Raw genomic sequence first — 26,095 nt, 5'->3', positions numbered from 1 at the left:
AAGTGTTTACAAAATTAGGACCTAATGCCTGGATTCCGTAACTATAGTGAATGCTTAATGGCACTTGTTCCGTCAAGCTGCCCCCATTTGCAGTTCTGTGGACTCTATAGGAGAGTGGCAAAAGTATCTAAATAACCTGCATGCAGTAACTTTGCTGCAAAGCCCAGATGTGAAAAAATAAAAGAACCTGGAAACTTAATTGCAAATCTTTCTGAGATCTCAGTTGTCTGAATAATATATTCTCTACTGAGAACAAACGTGCACTCAAGACAGAAAGGCCTTACAGTACAGGCAGATATTCTCACCTTTGTTTGAATGATAATTTCAAAATATCTGAAGAGCTTTTGTGCTGTGGGAGGGAGAGGATTTTCTTCTTAAGTTCTCTTTCTGTGAAATCCTATTTCACCCTCCCCTAAAGAGCATGGTGAGGATGGGGCAACTTTAGCAAAGCAGCTATCAAAAGGCCAGGTGGTTTTTTTCTTTCTTTTTTTTAAATATTGCTTTGAGTCTGAATAAAGTGTCTCTGTTTCTTTAAGTAATAGGAAAAGGTCTTTTTGATCTGCATCCTTTAGATGAGAGAAATTTCAGCTTCTCCTCTTTAGCCCAAGAGGCAGTAGGGGGAGTCATCATCTTCTGGTAACTTGGTTTCAATCTCCCACTTTGTTGTCTTCCACAAGTAAAATCAGGTCAGTCTCAGAGCTCATAGCATGAGCTATTTAGATAATGAGAAGTTAGCACTTGGGGGGCTTTGGAAGCCTTTATTTCACAAGAGCCAGCTGAAATCAAGAGCCTCTTGTTCTACAGGATAGTCCGTGATTCGCAGGCACAGCTCTGAAAAGCTCAGAGACCTTCCCAGGAATGAGCACTATCTTGCAATTAGGGAGTGGAAGAATTCAGGCACCAATTTTTGCTCTCTGTGTATCGCTGGCACAAGTCAGTGATATCTGCTGTGCGAGACTGGTGTGACACCCAGGTAACTGAGAGGACTGTTTAGTCTCATGCTCTTCATCTAATCAGAACTCAGCACTTCTAATTGAAAAGTGATAAATCAAACAGAAGGAATGCATTTTGCAGTAATCATTACAACAATGACGTACCAGAGACACAGGTCCCTGCAGAGCTCATTTTGTTTAAAAAGCCTAGGCCCTTCTCAGCATCCTTTCTTTTTGGGAGAGGGTGGCTTTGCACGAGCCTCCTTACAAGCTAAAGAAACAGTTGCGAACAGATGCTTGCCCACTATTACCCAGGATAAGAGCCAGGATAAGTCCTAAAACACCTGATGAGGGTCCAATGCCCCCCAGTCCTGGGGTACCTGTGGTCATTTACGCAGGACCGGAACGGTGGCACTCCTAATTCCCCAGGAGGCAGAGCAGGGGAAACGAGATCTTATCTGCCCCGAGAGACAGTGCCACTAGCCCATTTTACAGGCCGTGAATTGTTGAATCTGCCAACGCTGCATCCCAAAGAGCAGCCTAAAGCCTGCCTCTGAGACTAGAGTTGCTTCCATACACATGGTCAGCCCGAGTGTCCAACCGAACGTGCAGTCAGAGGCCATGCTAGAGCACACCCGGCGTGCCAGATGATTTAATGTGCTAGCAGGTGGCTTTTGTAGCAGCTGTTATCCCTGTGCAGGCTGTCCACAGGCTGGAAGTTAAAAAATGTGTGTATTGCAGAACACACCCCCCACTGCAGGGACTTGTAAAAGATTACCCAGGAGATTTGGGGCAAAGCGGATTTCTGACTGTCCTCAATCCAAACTTGCTCCCTAACAATAATACGGTATTTCTTTGGTCTAAGTGTTGACAGTATTTGTCCAATAGTGTCATAGAATTTCTGTATTTGTAGAAAACCTTTCAGAGAACAGTTTTGTGGGTAAAACAGCAAGACTTAAGACATTATTTTTATGTGATCAGCAAGATCGTTGGTGAGCTCCTCAGGATGGAGATTTCACTATTGCTAGATGCGGGGTACATCTTGTTTATGTGGTGCAGGGTCACTCCTCGGGTGTTAGGTTGCTCTGACAATTGATGAGCATTCATGAAATAGCAATTAGGGCATGACAAAGATCTTAACAGCCCTGAATCAGAACTGGGAGTTTGGTTCCAGGATTGAAGGGAGGAAGTTTGTCTTTCCTGCCTGCTGCACTTGGAACAGTTCTTGGCATAGCCATTAGAAATTAAAGCAAAGCTGAATCTAGGTGGTACTAATGAATTAAGAGCAAAATATATTAACTAAGGGGGCTTTTTTTTGTCTCTTAGGAAGCAGAGATCCTGAATACAGCTATTCTCACTGGGAAAACAGTGGCTGTCCCTGTCAAAGTGATCTCCGTGGAAGATGATGGGACTGTGACTGATCTTCTAGAATCTGTGGAGTGCAGATCATCAGATGAAGATGTCATTAAGGTAGGATCATACTGCTCCATTACACAAAGGCAGAGGCCCTGCAAAACAGTGGTGGTCTCTAATGTGACAAGTTCTTTCATCTTCCTAACTGTTCTACTGCTGGAAGACAAAGGTTTATTATCGCTGTTACCTGTAGATTGATTCAGTGGAGCAATGAAATAAACACAAAATTGCACATTTTCCATCCTGCATGTTAAATACTTGGAATTGTCTGCCACTTCCCACTTTTGAAGTATTTTTGGAGTTCACTCTACTTTGCCTTTTACTTTTCAGCTATATGGGCTGTGTAGCTTCAGGAATGTTGTCAGCTGATGTTTCAGAGAAAGAGGTAATTCCTCTGAAGTTGGTTTGCCACATTGGAACAGGAGCTGCATGACTCAAAGTTTGGATCTCTTCTTGGTACTGACCCAGTAGTGTATTGCTAACAACATTAGCTTTAAATTTAGAATTTTCTTTGGTCATAATTGCTACTAGGATGTCTCAGAGGAAACATGTTGGCCGCCAATCATGGACTGGGAACTACTGGATAAGACACTTGACCAGTGGATTTAGTCTGTACAACAGCACTATAGCCTAAACCTCCTTGAAAGATAAATGGCAGCAATAATTTACTGCTACTCTTAGTTTTGACTCACAGTGTGTATCTTCCTAGCCAGTGGTGAGGAGAGAGCTTGCAGGAATGCCTTTAAGTGCCTTTTTATTACTGAAATCTTAGGGTCAGACTGGACCCTCAAGAAAATTGCTGCTTTTTGAAAGCTTTCAGCTTGTACCAATATTACTACTGAAAGCTTATAAGAAGTCCTGCATATTCCTACTCAGCTTGGTTAATGGTTAACACATGTTACTGGTAGCAGAAGGACAGGGTCAGGAGTGGTGATTGTGAGAAATACGGTAGAAAGTATTCCAGCATGGTGACAGAAATGTTGGCTTGTCTACAGCAGCTTTTATCTTTTCACAAACTCATCTGTGGCTGTCACTTGAGAAGAAGAAACGAGAGACATGGCTACAAATAAAAGTTAAAATTGAATTTTTTTAATATAACCAGCATGTCACAAAATGATTACAAATACTACAGGCCACCCCTCCAGCTGCTGGAAATCACTGTTATCCCATTAACTTTTGTGAACTGCACCATATTGAGGACTTGGCCTTTGTGAAATTTGCCTTAGCCTAAAGCTGACTGGATTGCTAAGCTTTCTCCCTGCTATGTTAGTTCATTTTAATTTGTATTCAAACAGCTGAGGGTAGTGTTTAGCTCCAAAGCAAACCTCCCTGGGCCCCATTAGCTGAAAAAGACTCTTCCTCGTGGACGTTTTTTGCCTTTAGAGGCAAAGATGAGTGTAGGTACTTGGTTGTTACTGTCATTTGGGAAACTGTTGGGAGTTTGAGACATACCTACAAGTTTAGCAACTTCATGTCACAGAGGGAGTGACAACTTGGAGCAGGGTAATTGAGAAATAGAGCTGGGTATAGGTTTAAATGATCTTTCTTGAGCTATCTTTAAACGGATTTTAATATTTGGAGGGGGTCAAAAAATTGCAATTTTTACACTCATTGGACTTGTTTTAAGTAATTTCTTCATGATAATTTCTTATATGCAAGATGAACCCAAGCAATTTCAAAGTCCATCATTTTTTATGTTTCCCTTTTAGAATCTAGTCAGGTTTTCTATTTATCTGAATAGCCACCACATTGGCATTTTCTGATTAAATGTGTCTTTCTGGCTGCCTTAATGGACACATTTTTTTTGCTTCTATGAAGTCCTTTTGAATCTGGTAAATCTGCCAAATATAGCAAACTGTTGGACTGAATCTAGGTTTAAAAACAGAAAGAAATTATTTGGAGCCCTTGTGTTGTGGAAGTTAATGGACTAAGTCTTCACTCACTCATTAACTAACTTTTTAGTTTTTTCAGAGAACTGGAAAAAATAATTTGAAAGCAAATATATCATTTGGAAGATATTTTTTAAATCACTTTTGTTTTCCAAAGTTTTAGTTTATCAGAATGGTTTGGCATGTTCATTGGTTATTTGTGTAATGGTTTTGTCTGATATAAATCTGTGACAGTTTGTAGTGTACAATATGCTCAGCTCTAACCCTGGCAAAGAGGTTAAAGTGGTAATACTGCTTAAGTGTATATCTATCATTAATTGTAAGTACATGAACATACCAATAAAGGCTTGTGTGCTTAATATTCATATATATACCATTGCACAGTGATGCTGATGTTAGGCTCTATGTCAAAACAGGAAATCACTAGTCAGAGATCAAGACATTCTGGCTTTCTGCAAACATCCCCCTAGAGTTCACTCCTCCGCACTAGGAAGGCAGGTTTCAGCAGCATTAAAATGAGTAGCCAGTTTAAAGTGAGCTCTTAATTGAAAATGTGTCTCCGAGTTTCCAGTTTACCTGCTCTGTTTCTGACCAAGCTTTACTTACAGACATCTTATCTAATGAAGATAAAGATATATAATTACTGGCCAGCCTTCAGCATGCAACAGTAATTAGAGTTTCTGTTCTCTGGGCATTAGAGTAGTGAATATAAAATGGAAGAAAAAGTCCGCTTAAAATGCCCATTGAAATATAAAGATTAAGATTACATTTCTTTGTGTCTTTACTGTTGCTGTTCTTCAATGCACCTGTCATGTAGCATCTAACAGATTGATTATGTCTTCGTGGCTTAGCTTTTATTCCTATTTTTTTGGTGTTGATTAATGATCAGTTGAAGCTCATTTTCCTTGCAGAATGAGGGTACCTCATTCTTCTTTTAGTTTCAGGGGCCACATTTATTACTCACTTCTTTCATCTGAGACTTCAAAGAACTTTAAAGAGCTGGACCAAATTCTGCACTGACTTGTTTTCTGCCAAACTGCATCTACTTGAACTTGGTTGAATAAGTCAGGATGGAATTTAGTGCACTGAAACAATATTTTTATTGACAAATTACTATCTGAAATGATTTGGTCCATCATGACACAGTGTTGTGGTTTAACCCCAGCCAGCAGCAAAGCACCACGCGGCCGCTTGCTCACTCCTCCCCCCTGCCAGTGGGATGGGGAGGAGAATCAGAAAAAAAGAAGTAAAACTCATGGGTTGAGATAAGAATGGTTTAATAACTAAAGTAAAATAAAATAAAATATAATAACAACAATAACAATAATAAAATATAATGATAATAATAGTAGTAATTGTAATGAAAAGGAATATAACAAAAGAAGAGAAATAAAGCCCAAGAAAAAAGTGATGCACAATGCAATTGCTCACCACCCGCTGATGGATGCCCAAGCAACGATCCCCCTCCCGGAGAACTCCCCCCAGTTTATATACTGCGCATGACGTCCTATGGTATGGAATATCCCTGTGGCTAGTTTGGGTCAGCTGTCCTGGCTATGCTCCCTCCCAGCTTCTTGTACCCCTGCTTGCTGGCAGAGCATGGGAAACTGAAAAATCCTTAACTTGGGATAAGCACTACTTAGCAACAACTAAAACATCAGTGTGTTATCAACATTATTCTCATACTAAATCCAAAGCACACTGTACCACTTACTGGGAAGAAAATTAACTCTATCCCAGCTGAAACCAGGACACAGAGTAACCACACCAAAAAATGGAGGCATGTTATAGGCTCTGTTTCACAAATGAGGTATCTGAGACACAGAAAAGTTAAGGTGAGAATTTGAAAGTGCTATAAAGAAGATCTGACCATTGAAATAGATAGTAAAATTCCTACTGACCTCATGGAAAAGAGAGAGATTGGTGAGCAGACTTTTTTTGCTGAGTTGTTAATATGGATCAAATTCTCGAGATTATTTAAATCAAGAATGAGTATAGAGGAAAAATCAACACCATCTAATCTTTCATTTTGAAAAGACATTTCCACATCAAAATGGCCATTTTTTCAAGGCTCAACAAAGCCTAAAAGTCTCCAAAGCAACACTTTCCAATGTTCTGGGTTTTCAATTTGATGAGTTAATTGAAAATCTGCATTTTGGTTGCCCTGAAATGAAAACACCTTTAGGCTCATTTTGTTTGATCAGTTAACTAAAAATTCCAGTATATTCTCAGCTCTGTCCAGAAGCCACTTGCCAGAAGTCGCACAGTGAGTGGTGCCAATACTGGGAACAAGATACAGTTTCTCTGGCCCTTTTTTCTATTACACTGTATATTTTGTAGACAACTCCATTCAAAATCTGTCTGTTATCCAAAATTGCGTGCTTTTCTAACAAAATACCTTTAGCTTATTTCCTTCTAGAGTATCTTTTACTTTTCTTAGACCCCAGATAAGGATGCAAACAGGAGGCAGGCATGCTAACTTTTGTCTGTATTACAAGCAAACTCCTGGGGCAGAAGAAGTGAAAGGAGGGTTGTTACTTCTGGTATGCTTTGCACAACCTAGGACTTGCCACGGAGCCGTGGGGCTGGGTCCCACGTGCAGACGTTGTGCAGGATGTTACAGCATGGCCTCTCGCTCTGAATTCCCAGTTCTCAAAGCTCTACAACCAGTTCTGGCTGTGGGACGGTTGCCTGGCATTTGTGCTTGTCCTCTGCAGAGTCTCATCTTTCTAGCTTTGCGTGAGGAGCAAAGCAGTAATGTTTTATCCCCGCTTGCCGTTTATCAAGCTGTAGAGTCCCAAACCAGACTGCTCCGGTACAGCTATATGATAGGAAGTTATTGCTGATCGAGTGAAGGGTTGGGAGCTGCTTTGTTCTGTTCACTTTGGACTGTATTAGAGGGGATAACAACGCGCTTGGCAATTTGTAAAAAGTTACTGCAGACTAATAAATCTTTCAATAACACTTAGTGTGGTTTTATCAGTGGCAAAATAACTTCTTTTTAATCAAGTGACAGACTTTACAAAAACTGAAATGTCAGAGCATTTAAAATAGCCTGAAGCAGACAGTATTTTAAAACATTAAACTTTTAACAGCTGTTTCTTTTCTTCCTTACACTGGTGTACTTCAGGGAAAAGTTGAATACTTCTGAAGTCAGTGGAGTGACAGGGTGAAAAATCAAAGGGAGAAGATAATCGAGTCCAAGAATTTATCTGCTCCTTAGTTTAGCATTGGCAGTTCCAGTACTGCAGATTTCACAACCATATTGCTAGTAGCAGTCCATTTGATATTCTTTTTACAACACATTGTTGGATGCATGTGATTACACAAGTTTTCAGTTCCAGCTTTCAACTGGAAAAGGAAACCCTCACGGCTGCAGGTCAAAGGCATCGGCCCCCCCAGTGGAGGTACTGCAAAGATACACAAAAATTTTAAAACAAGAGAGTATGAAGAATCCCAGTTTCCCTGCGATCTCTCAAGTTTAAGCCAAGCTAAGAGTGATTTGAGGTGCATGCTATGGCTTCATTGAGTCTAACAGCTCACCTAGTCAAAAGGGGGAAGCCAAGTATTCACCCTTTCCTGGTGCTTGCTCCAGTGAATTAGTGGAGGGAGAAGGGCAGAAGGAGGAGAATGCATCCTGCAGTGGGGGCAAAGCAAAGCAGGAGAGGGGGAAGAGTGAGGGAGAGCAAGTCCCTGTTTCAGAAGCAGTGATCTATTAAACTAGCTAACCAGAATGTGTAATATCACAGTCAGGTGAGGTTGTCGCTTGGGTTTTGGTCGCTCAGAGGTCAGAGGACCCAAATAGAAGGAAAAAGCAGATGTAATCAGCATAGTTTGTTGAATGATAGCAAAGAGAATACTTTCCCATCAGCAAATGGGATTTTGTCTAGATTGAACACTTGCATAGAATATGGTTGTGTAGGGCTGCATTTTATAACGGGAAAATAAATCTCTGCCTTGAGGGTTCGGTGAAGATCAAGTTGATGCCATGGTTTTCCACAATACAATGTGCTTTCTCTCACCAGCTGAACTGCCTTATTCCATCCCGAGTAATTTTGATCTGTCTTGAAACAAACATTTGATTTAAGTCAGCAAATGGATGTTTTTATTTTCTGTGATGTCTAAACATTTCATTTTGATAGAAAACGATGAAATCATGTCCTGTCATTTCAACTCACTTTCAGTATTCCTGACATCAGAATCTTTCTGAACTTTTCACCTTAGGATGAAGCAACTGTGAAAAAGAAAATACTTTTTCTGATCTGCTCTAGTAATCAGGAGACAGGACAAACCCAGAAAAATGCACTTTCAAGAATAAAACTTGTAATAATAACTGTTGAGTTCAGTCCATGTGCTGTTGATGTTGGTTATAAAGGGAGCAGGAACAATTTTAATGTCTCTCTGGTATGAAGAGCAGACATGGCAAAGATGAGTTCTGAAAGTAGAACTGATATAACAGTCCCACATCTCCCAGGAATCATCTGAAACTCACCTAAAGCTGTTGAAGTTACTGGATTTGTCTCTTTCATATTCTGCCAATTCATCATTCTGATGTGAATCTTGAGAAGTAACAAGGTTTTTGTGGAGTTGTTTGCCTTCTGTAATCATCCCTACTGAAAATCCCAGTGTGACTGCTACGGTTGCTGTTGACTACAGTTTCTTTATATTTATGAAAGGCTATAAGCTTGTAAGGTACAAAACTTCTCTGTAATGGAAAAATCCAAATAATTCCTGAATTGAGACTTCCTCAAAATTCTACAGAAGATACTCAGAAATCTATCTTTTTGTGCTTAATGGGAAAGAAAATGTGTTCTTGTAGAGCCAGGGATGATAATCTCTTTCTTTCTGTGGGTATTTCTGTTCCTTTATTAGGGGGAATATGTCTATATCCATAAAAAGAATGAGGCAAAATCTAAATATCCAAACAGTGATGTCAAAGGGGATCTGAGTGAGCAGATTTAATCATTTGCTGAACTCAAAAGGGGTTGATGAATGTCCCTAATGTGTTAAACAATTGCTAAGGTGCAATTCTGTGACTGTTTAAACTAACATGGAGCTGCTGTCCCTGTCTTTTTCCTGGCCATGAGTGCAGCTGAGTGAAAACGAATCAGGTTTTTTTTCTGGTGAATAAGCCGTCTGCCTGTCCAGCTCCCTGACTGAGTTCATTTCAGATGGTCACAATGCTGGTGCCAGCACTGGGAAAGAAGTGACATCGGGGTGGGAATCAGTAGCTGAGGGTGAGAGGTGGCCAGGAGTGCTTCTTTCTATTGTATATTCACTTAAATGACATGTGAAATTATGGCTTTGCACAGGCATTCCCATGTTGTCACATCATTAGTCTGATACCATCCATGTGAAATGGTTATCCTGGTGTGTGCCTGTGAATCCCCCCAGTGAAGATGCTCGGAAACTGGCGAAGATCTTCCAAGTGCCTCGCCTATTTCCGAGTATCAGATTTGTACAGCAAAAGATACCCATGTAGGAATGTCAAAATCACCTTGCCTTTCAAACAGGATTAGGGGTCTTACTGTTTTTAGCTGCTTTCAAAGCCCAACTCATTGTATACTGAATCCCAGTATCGAGAAGTGCTCCATCATCTCAATGAAAAGAGATTGCTTGTTCTCTAGAAAAAATGTGCTGAGGAAGTAAGGAACAGACAAGCTCAATACAAAGGGAAATTAGTTCTCTTCTTTCTTCCACTGGGCTAAGCCAGCAGTGCGTTAGTGAAGCACATGATGTTACACTGATATAAACGAAAGCTAAATTGGGCTCAGATCATCCAACAGCACCTGTCTGCAAAGCAGGAACTTGCATTAATCATTATAAGTTGTGATTCTTTCTCTTGAAAAGTTCCCTTTAGCTTTAAAACTCTTTGTGTTCCTCAGTTCCAGTGACCGTCTGCCGCTTTCTTTTAGAAGATGTGGTATTTATAGCTCTTTGTGCCTGCTCTAAGCCATCCTCCAGATCATGACACAAAACTCTGTGTTGTTTTATTACCATGCAGTAAAAAGTTACAATATGCCATATAAATTATTGTCTTCTCAGCCCATTTAGGATTTTTCTGGACATATCAGATACAGCATAGCCATTAAATGACTTTGCTTTTGCTTATCATTTGCAGGACTGTCCAGATATTGTATTAGCTATGGAAGGGATTGGTCTTATCAAAATAAAAATATATGTGACAAGATATTTTCAGCTGATTTAAATATGCTTAGATTCCGTGACCGTACCAGTACTATATTGATTAATATTAGCTGACGATTAGGCTGGTGATCTGGAGTTAGTAGAGAAACTGCTGGTTAGATCTGAAATATGCTGAATATTAGTGGTGGGAGATTGGGAGCACTCCTGGAGTTCTCAGAGGCAATTGGAAGAACAAGGGGCTTATTTAGGACATACATGGATGAAGGAAAAAAGAGCCTACAAGTGTTAGGAAGGCTAAGAGGTCAAAAGGACATAATGAGCCCAGGATTTGTAATCATGTCCTGTTCTCTCTTCTTCTTCGGTAATGAAGAAAGGAAGTATGCTCTAGTGGTTAAACCTGGTGGAGATTTTAGGCATTAGATTCTGATAAGGGCTCAGTCTGCATACAGTGTATGACTTTTGATTTTCATTTCATTTGCCCCTGCCTTAATAAGATTGGGTAACAACTGGATAACCCATTGGATGGGTTTTCAGATGCTGCATTGAAATGTGCTGTTTGTAGTGTGGGCTCTGGCATATGCTTTCAGCTGTGACATCGCTGTGCTATTGTGATCTTTGGCATGTCATTTATTTGATCTGTCTCAGCATGGACGCATACAAAAGATGTATAATGGTTCTGAATTGCCTTGACAGATAAAGAGCTTTAGTACTAAATCCTTGAAAAATGCTTTGAGATCTTTACATAAAATGTACTATCTAAGTATCATCATTATGATTGTTAATAATATACATAACCCTAACTAGGACAGAGCACAGACTCTTCAGGAAGCACTCCTGTTAAATTTTACTTAATCACATCAAAATGACTGTCATGATAAAATATTAGTGGCTGAGTAAGGATTTAGAAATATTTCCAGATTTCATATATAACAGAGTCTGTGCAGGTCTGCTGACTGAAGATTTCTTCCCCTTTATCCACCATCTGGACCATTTTGCAATACTTTCTTGGACCTTGTTGAGGCAAGCATGTAACTCTCTTTGCCTGAAGCTTAAAAGGCAAGGACTTTGTACATCAGGCCACAGGATAGATGAATTGACTTAGGCAAGGTAAGTTTCAGACCTTTGTGGCTGATCCACTGAAATAGGGTACTTTTCAAATTATTTTTCAGTTCTGTTTTAGGCAGACAATCATGCTCACTATTTAGCAGACCAAGGATTATTAATTAAGGAGAGAAGAAATGTAGACACAAATCTAGAGGGTGAAAAGTGTACCCTTTGGTACCATGGAGAGCAATACTTGAATTTCTGAGTGCAGTCCAGAGCACTTCTAAATTCAGGAAGGAATCTTGCAGATCAATGTCCTGCTGCCGCTGTAATGGTGAAACATCTATATCCATGGAGCAGGTTTTCATACCTCTCTTCCCTGCCATATACGTGCAGGAAAATGAATGTAAACACACTGTGTGGGAGGTGATGTGTCCACCTTTGGACAGACTTCTTTCTCCAGTGCTTGACTCTGTTAGCTGCTGTTGTCACTAACATTCAGCTAGTGGTATCCAGCCCACCCATCAACTTAACTCAGCTTCATCTCTCACTCATCCTACAGTTCTTCTGTAGCAGCTATCCAGCTCTTCCATAGCATCTGTTCCTGCTGCTTTTGCTATTCTTCTCTGCTTCCTGTGTCTTAAGTATTTTTCTCTATGTTTCTGCCCTTACCCTTTGGATTGCCAGTTTTTAGCCTTCTTATATCAGTCCCATTGCTAACCTTTTCTGAAAGCTTTGAGACAATAAAACATCTAGGGGTATCTTAATGTCTCATGAGCACCATTGGGTGCATGCGTAGATCCTACAGTTCCTTATTTAAGATTTGCAGAAGTGCTCAACTTCCACTTAGGGAGCTAGGTAAGCTTGAGCAGAGCAAATGTATCCTATGAAAGACCAATTCATTCTTTTCCAGAGGCGTTTTTAGTGTGGCATAATCACATTTTAAAAATTGCTATCCTTAAATAGCTCAGAATGAGTATGTTTTGAGGCAAATGTTTTTGCATTGTTTCATTCTGTCAAGTGCAGTGTAGCACTGGCTTGTGCTCTCAGCTCTTTCCTGGTTTTCTGTGATGACTTTTGGCTACCCGTTTACTTGTTCTCTTTGCAGTTACTTATAAAATTGATGTAGTACTTCTGAAGGATTTCCAAGAGCATAAAAAGGTAAACAAGTAAAAGACATCTGGAAAGTGCTTTGAGATGTCAGAATACAAGGAGTTATCTGAGTCCAGTTTATTATCAAAAATAATTATCTGTAATAGTTATCATGCTTTATACATGTGACAGGATCTGGTCTGTTGCCTTTTCTAAGACTGTGGCATGAGTGTTGTATTTGTTTGTAGGAGACACTAGTGCTATTATTTTTCCCACATCAGCTACCCATAGAAATGCTGAACAACTTTCCTGTTTCAGCCTTATTTTGCAGCATTGCCTTGTTTAACTGGTTATTGGATGATAAGCCTGATTTCTGAAGCTATTTAGGCATTCAAATCCAATTAATTTAATTGGGAATTAGAAACCTAAGCACCTACAAAAACTGGCCTTAATGGCTCTTCAATTTTAGTTAAAAGTATAACGGTGTATTTAGAGCAGGTGGGTATTACAGAAAGCTGTTATTTTCTCCCAAATTATATAATCTCTTCCATATAATAACTACTAAAAATAACCTGATTATTTGCAAGCAGGTAATTATTTTGCAAGTGTAAGGGGTTTTTGTTTGAGTAAATTTAGGGCATCTTCTTTAGACTTCAGGATTTGAGTGCCTTCAGCAATTTCTTTCAGCGTTTGTGAGCATGTGAAAGTTGCTGTTGTAGTGTTTGAGATTTTGTGCAGACCTGGAGCTGATACCAAAATGAAACCTATGAACATGACGTTCCATTACATGCTCCATTTCATTCTACTAAAAGCCAGAGAGGGAGAAGTGAAACTTCAGTAATGAAGGAAAGCATCATTTGTCCTGGTGACTAGGCATCTAAAGGCACAATGGATGTGTACTAAACTACATTTTATGCATTGTCTGTAAGCATTAGATTAATTGCACTTGACTGTCACTAAAAGAAAAAATCAGAGCCAGTCTCACATGCACACACACAATTTCTGCTAATGATTGGATCTCATTCCTGCCACTGAAAATCCAGAGCTAACCCAGTGTAGTTAATGGGATTGGTCTGCACTTTATTTGATGAAGAGAAAAGAAAGTCTATTCCTTACTGGGAAATTTTTATGTGTCTAAGCACAGCTCTCACCATCACTGGATGGTTTAGTTTGGCATCAGCTTAATGCTGAAAGCAAAGATCAGCCAGAGCCAATTTTAGCTGTTTCAGTGCCATAGCCATAAGTCAGCCCATGTTTCCTTGAAAGTTCTTCACACATTTTGATGATGCTGAGCTGAGTTTCAAGCTTGTAACAAATCTTGAAAGCAACTGTTTCCCTAGGGCTGAGAATTTCATCACAAGGATTTCACACAGGCCTGCAGACAGGATAAGAAACAGCCCCTCTGGCAATACAGTTGTACGTACTATACTAATTTTCGAAGACACCTTGACAAGTGGTTTTCCAAATTCTGCCCTTTGTTCCCAGGTTAAAGAATATGTGTGTCTAATCTCATCTCCCACTCTCTCTCCTCTAAGTAGAGTCATCTGGGCTGCATTCATTGATATTTATTTCTTTGGAGCTCAGGCTGCTAGGAAAGCTGTACGTAGGTATGAGTAACCTCATCCTGTACTTTTTAGTATCCAGATCTGACAGTTATCGTCTGGTCTCCAGCAGGGCTGATTACTGATAAGAGTTTTCTTCATGGGCTGGTTGGTTGGTTTGCTGCTGTTGAGGCTCTGAGAAAACTGAGCACATAAAATAAGAAGTTAAATGTCATAAAGTGTGCCCAACATAGAAAAACTGTATCAAAGATAAATCAGAAATTACTAGGGGATATGAATGAAGATGATCCCAGAAGCACATTAGCTGCGAGACTTCCTTCACTCAACAGCAGAGGAAACAAATAAAGAAATAATCTGTTATCGTGCTGGTGGAGGGGGGATACACAGTGGAAGGGTCTTGGTCTCTTTCCCACTCAGTCATCAGCAAAAGATGAGTTATCTGCTTTACAATCTGTCAAGGGTGAAATGATCAGCTGTTTACAAACTTCTAGTTTAAACAATTACGTTTAATCATATACTTTTGCCAGAGGTTGGTATAATATGTCAAGATGATGTCAATCCTTTAGGGCCATAAGCTGCCCCTTATTTTACAATGGATATCCCCAGATTTTGTAAGAATTAGCTTTGTCTGGTCTGTCTTTTGCTCTCTTTTTTGTTTAGTGAAAGGGTCCAATGAAGGATTAGAAAAACATCTTGATTGTAAGGCTGAGGTTTTCAATGTGACTTAAGGTCACTGAACTTGTGTAGTCTAATGGGAGTTGAGCACTCAACTTCAGGTTTCATTGGAAAATATAATTCAAGAGATCAGTTTAAGTGCATGATCAGGATGAAATCCAAACTACTCCTGGCAAGGTCTCGCAGTAAGCAGGTGATGTCCACCAATCCAAAAGCAGAAAAACTGTTATCCGCCAGCCAGCTGCAGTAAGTATAGAAGATTCTGCTGAATCCTCAGACTTATTACTCAGCCATCATTACATTTTCCTTTTGAAAAAGCTTTAGATGCAAAGCCCTCTGTTCAGACCCACCTGGTATCTGCAGCACACAGGTTGGAATTAAGAGAGGCACATTTATGTCTTCTGGAACCTAGTCCCTGTGCAGACCAGTTTGCTGCTAGCAGATTTCATGGGTGCTTCGGGGCTGCCCTAAGTTTTAATGAGTTTTAATGAGGTAAATCATAATAAGAGCATCCCTCAGGCAGGCTTTTCTGGAGTTTGGTATGTTTTCTCTTCCTGGGAACACCCCCAACTTGGCTCTTTTGTCAGAAGCTGACACTGCAGTGACCAGTCCAGTTATCTGTAAAGTGGAAAAGCCTCATATGTTTTCTTTCCTTTTCATAGCATGATGGGAGTGCAGGTGGGCCAGAGCTGGGGACCAAAACTGACCTTAGCATATCTCTGAGGATACTCGGAGATGCTCCCTGCTCATCAAAGAAGGAAAATAAAGGAAAAACCTGCTGAAAAGAATCCGATTCTGCCTGCACTGGTATCACTGTAAAACAGAGGCAAACTACTGAGAGTGGTTTTGTTACAAAGATATAAACCGGTATAAAATGAATGCCACCTTCCTAGGGAATGGGGCACCACTGTGATCTCCCTTTGTCTAATTGTCTGTTCCACTAAACACTTACCTAGCTAGCCTGGGGCTTTTGGGGGGTTACATCAAGTCTTTCATTTGCTAGAGTCATGCTTTTCCCTTTCATGTGAAATGTAGCCTGAAGTACAGAAAAGAGCAGTTTCTAATTAAACTCCCACCTAAATCCATTATAGCTTCTCAAGTCATTGGGACAGGGAGATAAAAGAATTGTAATGATCCCAGTATGTAAATAAAGATGTAAAAGTTTATTTGGAGGGATGGAGGTTAGAGGCCAGATACCATGAAACCAAACATAAAGTTTCTTGGTAGAAATTGAATCAGTGCATTAGTTATCATGGATTTTCATAAAAATAAAGCAATAATGCACGTTCATGTTTCAGTTCATAAATGTGAAGTGACAGCCTATGAGTTAGCCACTGAAACGGTATTATAGACCCAAAAAAGAATAATAGAGGAAATTGAGAAAGCAGAAGAGAGAGTTGTAATAGAATTGGGCATTGGCATAAATATAAATCATGAAAGGGAGATTGATTTAATGAAAGATATGAAAGTCAGAAACTCGAGGTGTTAAAAAGATCATCTGCTCATCTGATAAAGAATCCCTAAGGCTACACAACTTTTAGCTGAAACAGCCAGATTTACTTAAAGTAGATGAACTTTAAAATTGCGTGAGGAATAACGTATTACAAGGGAACATGCTTTTGCAGTACACACAGTCTATTAAGAAGTTGTGCAAAAGAGGAAGAAGCTTACATTGATCCACTGGAAAATTGTCTTTGCTCATAAATTGTGTCAGAAGATTTACAAGTAGATATGGGAATGAGAAATTGTTGTAATCCAAGGAGCCTAAAAAGCAACATTTACATGCTAGCCAGCTCTGAGGATTTGGAAGAAAGCATTCTTGGTGAAATGAGTTGGCCAGGCTACTTCTGTGGATGGTGTTTTGTACATAAAAAGCAGGTAGGACAGACACAGATGCCATGTGAGTGATGTCTCCATCTAAGTGTCTGCTAATGTGGAAAGATTTATTTTAGCTTGTGAAAGCCTTTCAGGATTCACACATATCCATCTATAAGTGCAAAGAAACTAAAATCTCCCTTGTCTGCACATGTCTGAGGGAAGAAGGCTCAAAGATCCAGATGAAACTGTGCTAAGAGCTCTTCTCAATGTCTGAGGGTGATAGAACAACTCTTTTTTAGTACTGCTTTATGCAAAAAAACATGGAAGCCAACAAGTTTGAAGTGCAGCTTCATCCCCAGCAGTCCTAGAGGCGTGAATACATGCTGAGATTTTGCAGCAATCATAGTTTTGTTGTAAGTATCACATCTTTCATTTTCCTTCTCCCTCCGTTATATGGAGTCCTGCTTTTCAAACAAATAAAAAGTATGAGGGAGCTCCTTCTTAACTGCCGTATCTCAGCCCACTGAAATCTGCACGTACGTACACAGAGATTGGGTGAGACACAGCAGAGAAGAGCCCAGGGAGGAGCTATACATATCCTGTAATCAGCTTTTCTCTTTCTATAATGTGATTTTGCATGGTGAGAATCACCTCTGCTTCTGAAAGAAATTCTGAATAATCTTAGCGAGTCCCTCATAGAATCTTCCTGAGGCAGACAACCTTTACTCACCTGAGGAGGAAATAAGGAGTTTAATAACTCACCTAAAAATCTCACAGCAAATAATACTTGGAGAAGTTCAGAAGGCTTTGTGGAGCCCACTGAATGCCATACCACAGAAAGAAGTGCTCCCTCTTTCTCAGTCTTACTCTGCCTGGGAATGGACGAGTGGCCATCATCAGATACAGGCAACTTTTTTCCTCGTAGGTCTTGAAGCTCAGCTGAGTGATGGCACAGGCGAGCTTCCAGCGGGAAAAGAGAGGAGGGTGACGGGACGCCAGCAAACCTTGCAATCTGCCGCTTTGAAGCTGCAATGACAAGTGCATGATTAGCGAGCACAGGGATACCAAATGAGCCCAGTCTTTGCTCTGTTTTAAATAAAAAAGGGAAGTTTATGAGCAGCTGGAATTGCAGTATACTGGGTTGAGCTCTGTACAATTGCAGCAATATTTAGCCCTTGTCATCAGTTGTCTGCTCAGCCCACTGGTGAGTGTGAAGGATAAAACCAGAGTGAGCTCTTGCCAGCTCGCTGTGCCGAGAGCTTGGCATTAATATGTACATTTTTCCAGGGAACTTTGCATATAGTTGAGCTGTCCAGTTTGTTCACGTTGTTTGGAAACCAGAAGGAGAGGGTGCAGCTGCCCAGCCGCTCCAGGTGCCTGCAAGGTAGGCCAGGGTATGCTTATGCAGGGGACTTGTGGATTAGAATAAGTGAAGCACTAAAGACCGAGTATGTCTGGCACAGCATCAACACTAAATACGTAAGTGTTTCTGGGTTTTGGCCATGAGGTCTTTAAAAAAGAGCAAGTGTATCTGTGAAATGCCAGAGAAGATCTGACAGGCTGCACTGTTGTATCACTCGCATGCCCTGTAAAGAAGTGAAACACTCACGTATCCGCCTAACTCTTGAACTAGCAATTCCTGAAGAGTCTCACTATAAAAAACGCTCCACTCATCTTCCTGGGAATTTCTTAAGCTTAAGGAAAAAAGTCATCTTAGCATCCTGCTAAGAAGTAAGCAGAATGGCTCTGCTCTTTCCTGTAGGTGTATGTGAGGGACTCAAGACTTCTAACATAGTTCACAAATGTGGGCACTCGTTGCCAAACTAAAAAGCAGCAGCCTCATGAAATGCACTTTCTGTGCCAGCTTTATTCCTCCCCTCTGAGCTGTACTTGCAAAGGTAAGTGCTGAAGATTAGCTGGTGCTGTGGTTGTACTTCTGGAAGCACTGCTTTTGGGAAAACGGTCTGCATCCCTGGGCTGATGTGTGTGCTCTGATTCTGAGCTTATTTAGACATGAGTGAGTCAAGAAAGAGGAGTTGATGCCTCAGGTTTGTTGTAAAAATTGATTGGTCTTAGGCTTGTGGCTGTGTATTTGTGTGATTTGTAGCAGAATGAGAGACCCTGCAGGACTAAGGCTCCATCACCTGCCTCGTTCAAATAAATAACAATAACTGAATGTAAAACTCTGCTAATTCTCCTTTCTGCTCCTCTATACCATGTGTGCTATTTTCGAAAGGAGATCTTTTATTTTAGAAGGTTCATTTCTGCCAGCTCATATGTGAGTAACAGCAGCTGCTCTTTCAGGCAGCAGTGAAGATATAACACGTCTCTAAGCACTGCAAGAGCAAGTGAAGCTGCTGCTGGACAATTCTGTTACATGTTTTCATAAATATTTCTTTGGAGGTGGGTATAGCTGCCTTTGAAAGAGATGCAGGTCTCTCCAGGGTACTGCAGAACTTTGTCCAAATCCTGGTGTTCAAATGTCCCTTTCTTGTGCCTCCGTGTTTAAAACCTGTAATGAATTAGATAGACACAAGAGTAGTCACCCATCCTTTGTCTGTGGTGTAATCCTGATTTCCGCAGGGGGATTTTCGGCACGAACTAGCAGAATTTCACGTCCACATCTGATCATTTGGGACCTCAGCGGCCAAGTCCTTCTAGTGTCCTTGAGAATCCCAGCACTGCTATGCAAATCTGGAAGATTTTGCTGACTAATTAGACCATTGTTCAATTACAAGGCCAAATCCAGATTAAAAGACTTCCTCATGGCTTCATCCGTTTTCCTTTTCATGTCCTTGTTGCCTGCATCCAGAATGCATGCATGGAACTGCTTGGCTTCTTCCAGTCTGTGCTGGGAGAGACAAGCTGCTGACTGGTACAGTTCTTCCATGAAGTGTCCAGAGTCCGTTGTAGGCTTTAAATGGGCATTTGCTGGAAGGGATCCAGCTGCTGAGTGCACAGACCCACACCTGCTCATTCCTATAGCTTCCGTACCCTGGTGTCTTCACACAAAATACAGCTTCACCAGGGCTGCTTGATCAGTTATGCAGCTTTGTTACTAACATCATCCGTTCCTAAACACTGAGAACTTGCAAGACCTGTCAATACAACAGGGTAGTATACTTTCAGATGGAGTCTCTTTCATAATCTGGCTATTCTTTCTTCTTGGTTGTTTGAAGACAGTTCAGATATCAAAGTTCAGGACTCACCTCGACTTAAGAGGAAATAGATACATGGTATGAGCGCTTGTCAGGATGGAGAGAGCGTGAAAGCGTTTGGAAGATCAAAGCAGCATGACTCCCGTCAGAGTCAATGGGGAACAAGCAGCTAAAATCTTACAAAATGCTTTCAAATCATCCTCCACCTTCGATTCCCCATCCTCACTGAAACAGGCTCCTGAAATGTTTTATTGAATGTGTTCCTCTTGTCATTTCTTTGAAAGTGGAAGGAAGCGCAGAGGAACGGTAGGCTCGGGTTAGCAGCAAGATCAACTGCTTTTCACTTGAAGGCCAAATGGCACCTAGACAGCACTGCCACGTAACCCCATTAGCTGCAATAGGGCTGACAGGTTGAGAGCTAGAGCACAGTTTGGCTTTCTTTTTGGTTATGGTGAGAAAAGCTGATGTTTTTCTAATCTTATACTGACCCTGAGCATGTTTAAAGAAGTGTCTTTGCTTTGCTGACTGTTAGCCCCACACGCGTCATAGCCTAAATCCTATATATCTGGTCTGTTACCTTCTGTATTGTAAGAGCTGTGGACACGAGACAGACATTTGCTCTTACCGTGTTTATTACTGTCTCTTTCAGTGCATTTATATTACAATAGCACCTACATCTCCCAACAGGACTGAGTCTCAATGACCAGGAACTGCGGTTCCCTATCAGATACTGTCCTGTGACAATCTAAACAGCTATGAATAAAACATTAATGAATGAACAAACCTTTTATGAGGTCAAATGGCAGAGATGAAATAGAAACTGTGTCTCTTCAGTCCTCACCTCGACTTCTATCCATTCCATGAGTGTATTTTTTGTTTCATAATTTTTTCTAGAATACGTCTGTGAGAGGAAATAGTTTCTGGCCTGGCTTTCCTATTTATGCTAAGTGTAGCTATTTTCATGGTTTGGTTGATTATTCTCAACCCTTAGAGTAATGAGACTTCATTTCTAGCCCCCGAGAGCATTTGCAGATAGCATTCCCCAGCACTTTGTGACCATGGGAAAGCTTCATAAACATTTCATTCCTTCATTTGCACAATGAGGATAATAATATCTATAATATATAAATACGTATTCATATGAAAAAATGCACACAGACACACGTTTATGTCATAGACACTGAGACTTCACTATGATGTGCTTTACAAAGTGTTGTTGGGAGATTTTTTTTTGCAAAATGCTGAGACACTATTAGATAATAGGAATAGTTCAAATATGAAATGTTCATCATCATCACCATTGTTGTTATTATTTTATTAGACTGTGCAAAGAGAGAGACACGGAAATGAAACAGTATTGATCCATAGTAATTTAACTGGTCCTAGATCAGGCCTTTGTTTAGCTATATGAGGAAAACAGGATGCCTTTGCTCCATCTTTTTAATATGTTTTTTCCTTGAATTTTCTTGATTTAATGAAATGCAATCAGTTTTGAGGCAATGGCTTGTCTTGCGCATCAGAATACTTCACAAAGTGATGTAAATTATCACCATTATTGCTATAAATACAGGTGAGAACAATATATTTAGCGTTTTATCACATCTTATACGGGAAGAAGTAAGTATGAAATAACATTTGCTTTGTGCACTGCAAACTTATTTAATTGTGTTCTAGCAACATAAATTACGTTGCTAAAAAAGACTTTAGTTCACCCAGGTCATCAGAAAGGGTGCTGAACACTGCAGTCTTCTTTTGTCTCCTGTCTAGAAGTTCAGAAGAGCTTTAAGTGGTGGCTTTCACATGGGTTGTATCGTTCTGTCTGTTAGTGTGCAAAATATATTTTCCAGTACAACAGGACATGACTTTGCTTTTGTGATCAATATTGAATCTGAGGAACAAAGATTAAATACTTGTTTCCCTTTTTACCCAGAAACCCCACATTTCTTGTAGATAATATTCATGGACTACCGACAGGAGAAGTTGTACGTTACATACCCGAATATATGGCTTAAAAATCACTGAACGCTTCAAACTGAGCTGAAAGGAACAATATATCCAGCTATGGAAAACATTCCTGACAGTCATTTGTCTAAGCAGATCTTAAAAATTACTGTAGATGGTATTTCTGCTATCTTCCAGTCCTCAATGATCCCTAGAGTTGGAGAGTTTCTGATCCTCTCTAGTTCAGATCCTTTTCTTCACTGCTGTCACCAGGCCAATCTTTCCCCATCCTGTACTTAATTGTTTTTACCCAACTTTATACTTTGCTCTTACCTTTCTTGAATTACATCTATTTATTTCAGACAGTTTTCTACACTATCAAGATCATTTTGAATTCTAATCCTGTTCTCCAAAGTACTTACAGCCCCTCCCAGCTTGGCATCATCTGCAAATGTAATGAAATTAATTAAATGAAAATTAAATGAAAGACTCCCATTGACTTCAAGGGGCATTGGAGTGAACCCAAACTGCCTTACATCTTTAAGAAGTGGTTCAAGTGAAATACACTTATTGCTTTACAGGCCGTTTTTGTAAGGGAAAAAGACAGATGCATGCTGAATAATTCAGGGTCATCGCTGCTGACTGAGAGAGATTTAACTAATTTGTCAAAATAATGACCTTTGTTCACGGTGGGGAGCAAGTGGTTTTGGATTATTTCTGTCCCCAGAGAGATGCTGGAGGAGCCTGGGTTTAGCTCAGCACCACCGCAAGGGGCTTCTTTAGAGATGTAAAATGAAAGGTAAGCATTAGTAGCAGCAGTGTTTGCAGATGGTGGGAGGCATGTTAGAGTTATGATGATATTTTCCTTTAAGCCTGATGGAAATGGCACTGCTACCCAGTCTGTGGAATACTTGGGAATGCTAGGATCACTTCTGTCCTGTTCCCAGCTTTGGCCTTGTGTACCTGTGCACGTGCGTGTGTGTCCACACACATGCATGCACCCCTTGATTCATTGCTGTTTCCCCGTTAAAAGGAAACCAATAGGCATCGAGAGCTTGACACCTTCCTTAAATGAGTGCAAAGAGAGCATGTACCTAGCAGAGGGGGAAAGGACAGACAGCCCTGCCTGGAGCTTGGTTGATAACAAGCAAGCTGCAGAGAGGAGTTTGTTAAAAACAAGTGTATCGGGCAGTGAGCCCCCAGCCATGCCAGTCTGCTGCAACTCACGCAAGCGTAGTCACAGTCTGACCTCCGTGTGTCACAGCTTACCAACGTGAGGGTGACGAGCTCAAAGCCATGTGCCATTTTGCAATCCAGTGTGAAAACTCATTTATCTTCAGTTGTCCAGAAATAGGCAACTGGAGAAAGAGAAGGTTGTGTTAGTGGGTCAAGTGAGGACAGAAATCCCCTCGTTGCTCAGTATCCTAGCCCACGGCTCCGGTGGGGAAGGATACTCTCTCCCGTTCCAATAGAAACTTTGCAGTCACTTTTACAGCAAGTGTAGTTTGGAAAGCATTCTCTGGCATTTCAGCCTATCCGTGTTGGCTGATGCCAGCTTTCCTCTGGCACTTGTGTATTATGGCTGCTGCTCTGCTGTTGGAGCACAATCCTGCTTGTATATGCTTCTCTGTAAGTGATTTTTGGCTTAAAAAGGCATAGGTCTCTCTGAGAAATTTTTCGTGCTTTGCTGTTGCATTATTTTTCTCCAGTCACTGCAAGGTATTGGCCAACTTTTCAGAGCCTGGCATGCATGCATGAGTGTACGTATATTGCAACAGCTTTTTCTTCTAAGTGGTAATGTTGGATATCTGAATACTTGCCAGAGAATAGACTAGACTTTGCCTGTGCATACTCAGTATCAGAAAGAGGACTGAGTCTTTAAGACTCTTTGAAGTCATCCTATTACCAAGATGGAAATCTCTTTGTCCTTGTAACTCTAATTTCTAAAGCCTGCCATTGCTAAACATATTTCATCTGCTTTTCCCTGTGTTGGAGTGACTGAAATGCAATGCCCTTGCTCAGGATGTTGTCCAAGTTACACAAGTCATTTCAGCAGCATTTGGTCATTGTTCTATTAAGTACCAGCTGAGACATGGCTTAACTCAAGTAGTTGCCTGCAGATCTGTGCTTGTGGGACACTGAAGTCTGAGAGCACTGAAGAGTTCAAACTCCTCTGCTTTCATCTTGGCATTCTCTCCTCACTGCAGGGTCTTTTCATTCACTTCTCCTGTGTGGCTCTCACCTCCTTTAAGGCTGTGGAAGTCTGGTCTCATACTTGGCTTAGGTCAGATCAGTTCTCAGCGGTGTCCCTAATTAAAATTTATGTATAACCCATTATTCTTTAGAAAGAAATTAGAAGAGCAGGACACTTCTTGTTTGAGGGTAGAAGTGCTGGCCCTTTAAGGTAGGATCAAAGCTTACCAGAGTCAAAGAAAAGTCTGAGGTTTAGATGAAATCCTCGGGCAGAAATATTGCATCCTTAATGCTCCAAACATTCAGGGTGTCCTGTGAAGTAGAAACTGCTATTGTCTCCACTTAACGGATGGAAAATGGCTCTACTAAAGACTGGATCCTTGAGCATCCAAACCAATTTTTTGCTGGAGGGCTAGAGACATGACATGACTGTGATGTCTGTGGCATGCTGTGGCCTACGGCACCGAGATGTTTAGTGAGTTTACCCAACGCTGCACTCTATGGAGGAAGGTATAAAGCTAAATTATGTGGGCACAGCACCACGCATACATAACTCTATTGCTTTTAGTGCTCAACTGGTTAGATATGTTGTAAATCTCTGTAGATCTCGCAGCCTGAGGACTGGCATGCCCATAGTCAGCCCAGGTGCACCTTGCACACATGCGTTTGGGAAGGCTTGTCAGAGGAGCCAACAATACCAGGTCTTCCCGGTTCCATGTGACTGCCTTCACCACTCTCCTGTCTTCCCTCTTTTATGGCTGTTTTTTGTTAAGAACACGGGCCAAACTTTATAATCCATTTGCAAATGTCAAAGTGTCATTTCTGAGTTTTCGGTAACCACCTGTCGCTGCAGCACGAGCTGCATAATTAGAACTGACAATCCCTGTCTAGAGATTTCTTGGAAGCTGGAAAAATGAGAATGTTGTCAAAAAAATAGCAATGCTTCCAGTCTGCAGTGCAGTGATGGAGATGAAAGATGAGTGATTCCAAGGAGGCAGAGAATATATCAGCCCAGTGCCTTTTTCTAACTAGTTTAGAAGTCCAAAAGGGTCTATAAGGATTTACCTTTCTCTTATAGCCTTAAAGAAAATGTATTTTAAGCTGGCTTCTCTATTTCTCTCTCTTTACTGGAGTAAACCAACAGCAAGTTTCATAGCAGTCATGCTTAAAGCCACGATAAGGGTGGTAATTGCTTTTGCATCAGTTGGTGCAAAAGAATTTTAATATTTTACTCGTTTTTTAGTAGTTTTCCATAAAATTATAAAAACCCTTTAAAAGAGGATCTTATTTTTTCTAGCAGAGAAAAAAATAAATTTAAATTGGAAGCAGTGCTGAATCATACTGTGTTCTCAATTCTGAGTAACAGGTACAAATCTCAGAGTATGATAGGAATTTTTGTAGGTGGACAGTGACTTTCAGCGGCCTTTAGTGCTCACATTTCAGGGCAGAAACTAGTCAGCTGGAGAGGTAAGGATTTCTCTTCAGGGGTTGTTTAAAAGATCTTCTTGTAACAACTGACATCTCGGCTGACACTTTGGGAATTGAGCTAGGGACCTCCTGAGTTAGCAGCTCAATCTGAAATAGGGGAGCTAAATCACATAGCTTGCCTTGCTGTGCGATCTTACACTGCCGGTGCAGCAGGGCGTGCGGAGGAGCTGCAATACACACTACTCAGCAAGCACATCATGCATGCTTCACTTCCATCCCACCTACACCCTCAAAAGCAGCATATATGTAATAGTCATTTGAATTTGCTCATGAAGTAGAGCTCTCCTTTGCACTTGTACAATATATCAAAAGTGACCTGGTAAGGATAGATGAGAAATGACTGGAAGTGTGTCTCAGGGTAATGAAGAGAAAAACAGGAGTTCTTTAGAAAGACAGGCTTGTTAACATGATTGTAATATATGTGATGGCAGTGCCAAAAAAGAAAACTCTACATAGCCAATGGAAATACTGTACTATGCAAATATCGCAGAGACTCAGACAGTCCAATCGTTACATCTGCCTGTGCAATTATACTGCAAGGGTATCATCCAAAAAGATAAAAGGTACCGTGGCCACTGAAGCCACAAGAAGCCATGGGGGTGGCAGCAGCATGTGTGCCGATAGCAAAAGCGTGGTGCTCCCACACGTAGTGGGGTCAAGGGAAATCCTGGCTGCGAGACCAAGGTCTGCCCCAGTTTTGAGTAACAGGGCACTGTGGTTGGAGAGCCCTGCGATTTTGGGAT

The 26,095-nt window shown here is 40.8% G+C and overlaps 1 protein-coding gene across 1 annotated transcript in view; it reads left to right on the top strand.

Annotated features, from left to right (window-relative positions):
• Positions 1-26,095, top strand: part of TMEM132D (transmembrane protein 132D) — a 276,562-nt gene that overhangs the window by 229,705 nt on the left and 20,762 nt on the right. Inside the window, exon 5 of the mRNA XM_030024665.1 lies at positions 2,259-2,402. Within this exon, the coding sequence (XP_029880525.1) occupies positions 2,259-2,402 (144 nt within the window). The remainder of the gene's footprint in view (positions 1-2,258; positions 2,403-26,095) is intronic.

Source organism: Aquila chrysaetos, chromosome 9, assembly GCF_900496995.4.
Source record: "Aquila chrysaetos chrysaetos chromosome 9, bAquChr1.4, whole genome shotgun sequence".
Lineage (NCBI taxonomy): Eukaryota > Metazoa > Chordata > Aves > Accipitriformes > Accipitridae > Aquila > Aquila chrysaetos.
This window is presented reverse-complemented; position numbering and strand designations above follow the sequence as displayed.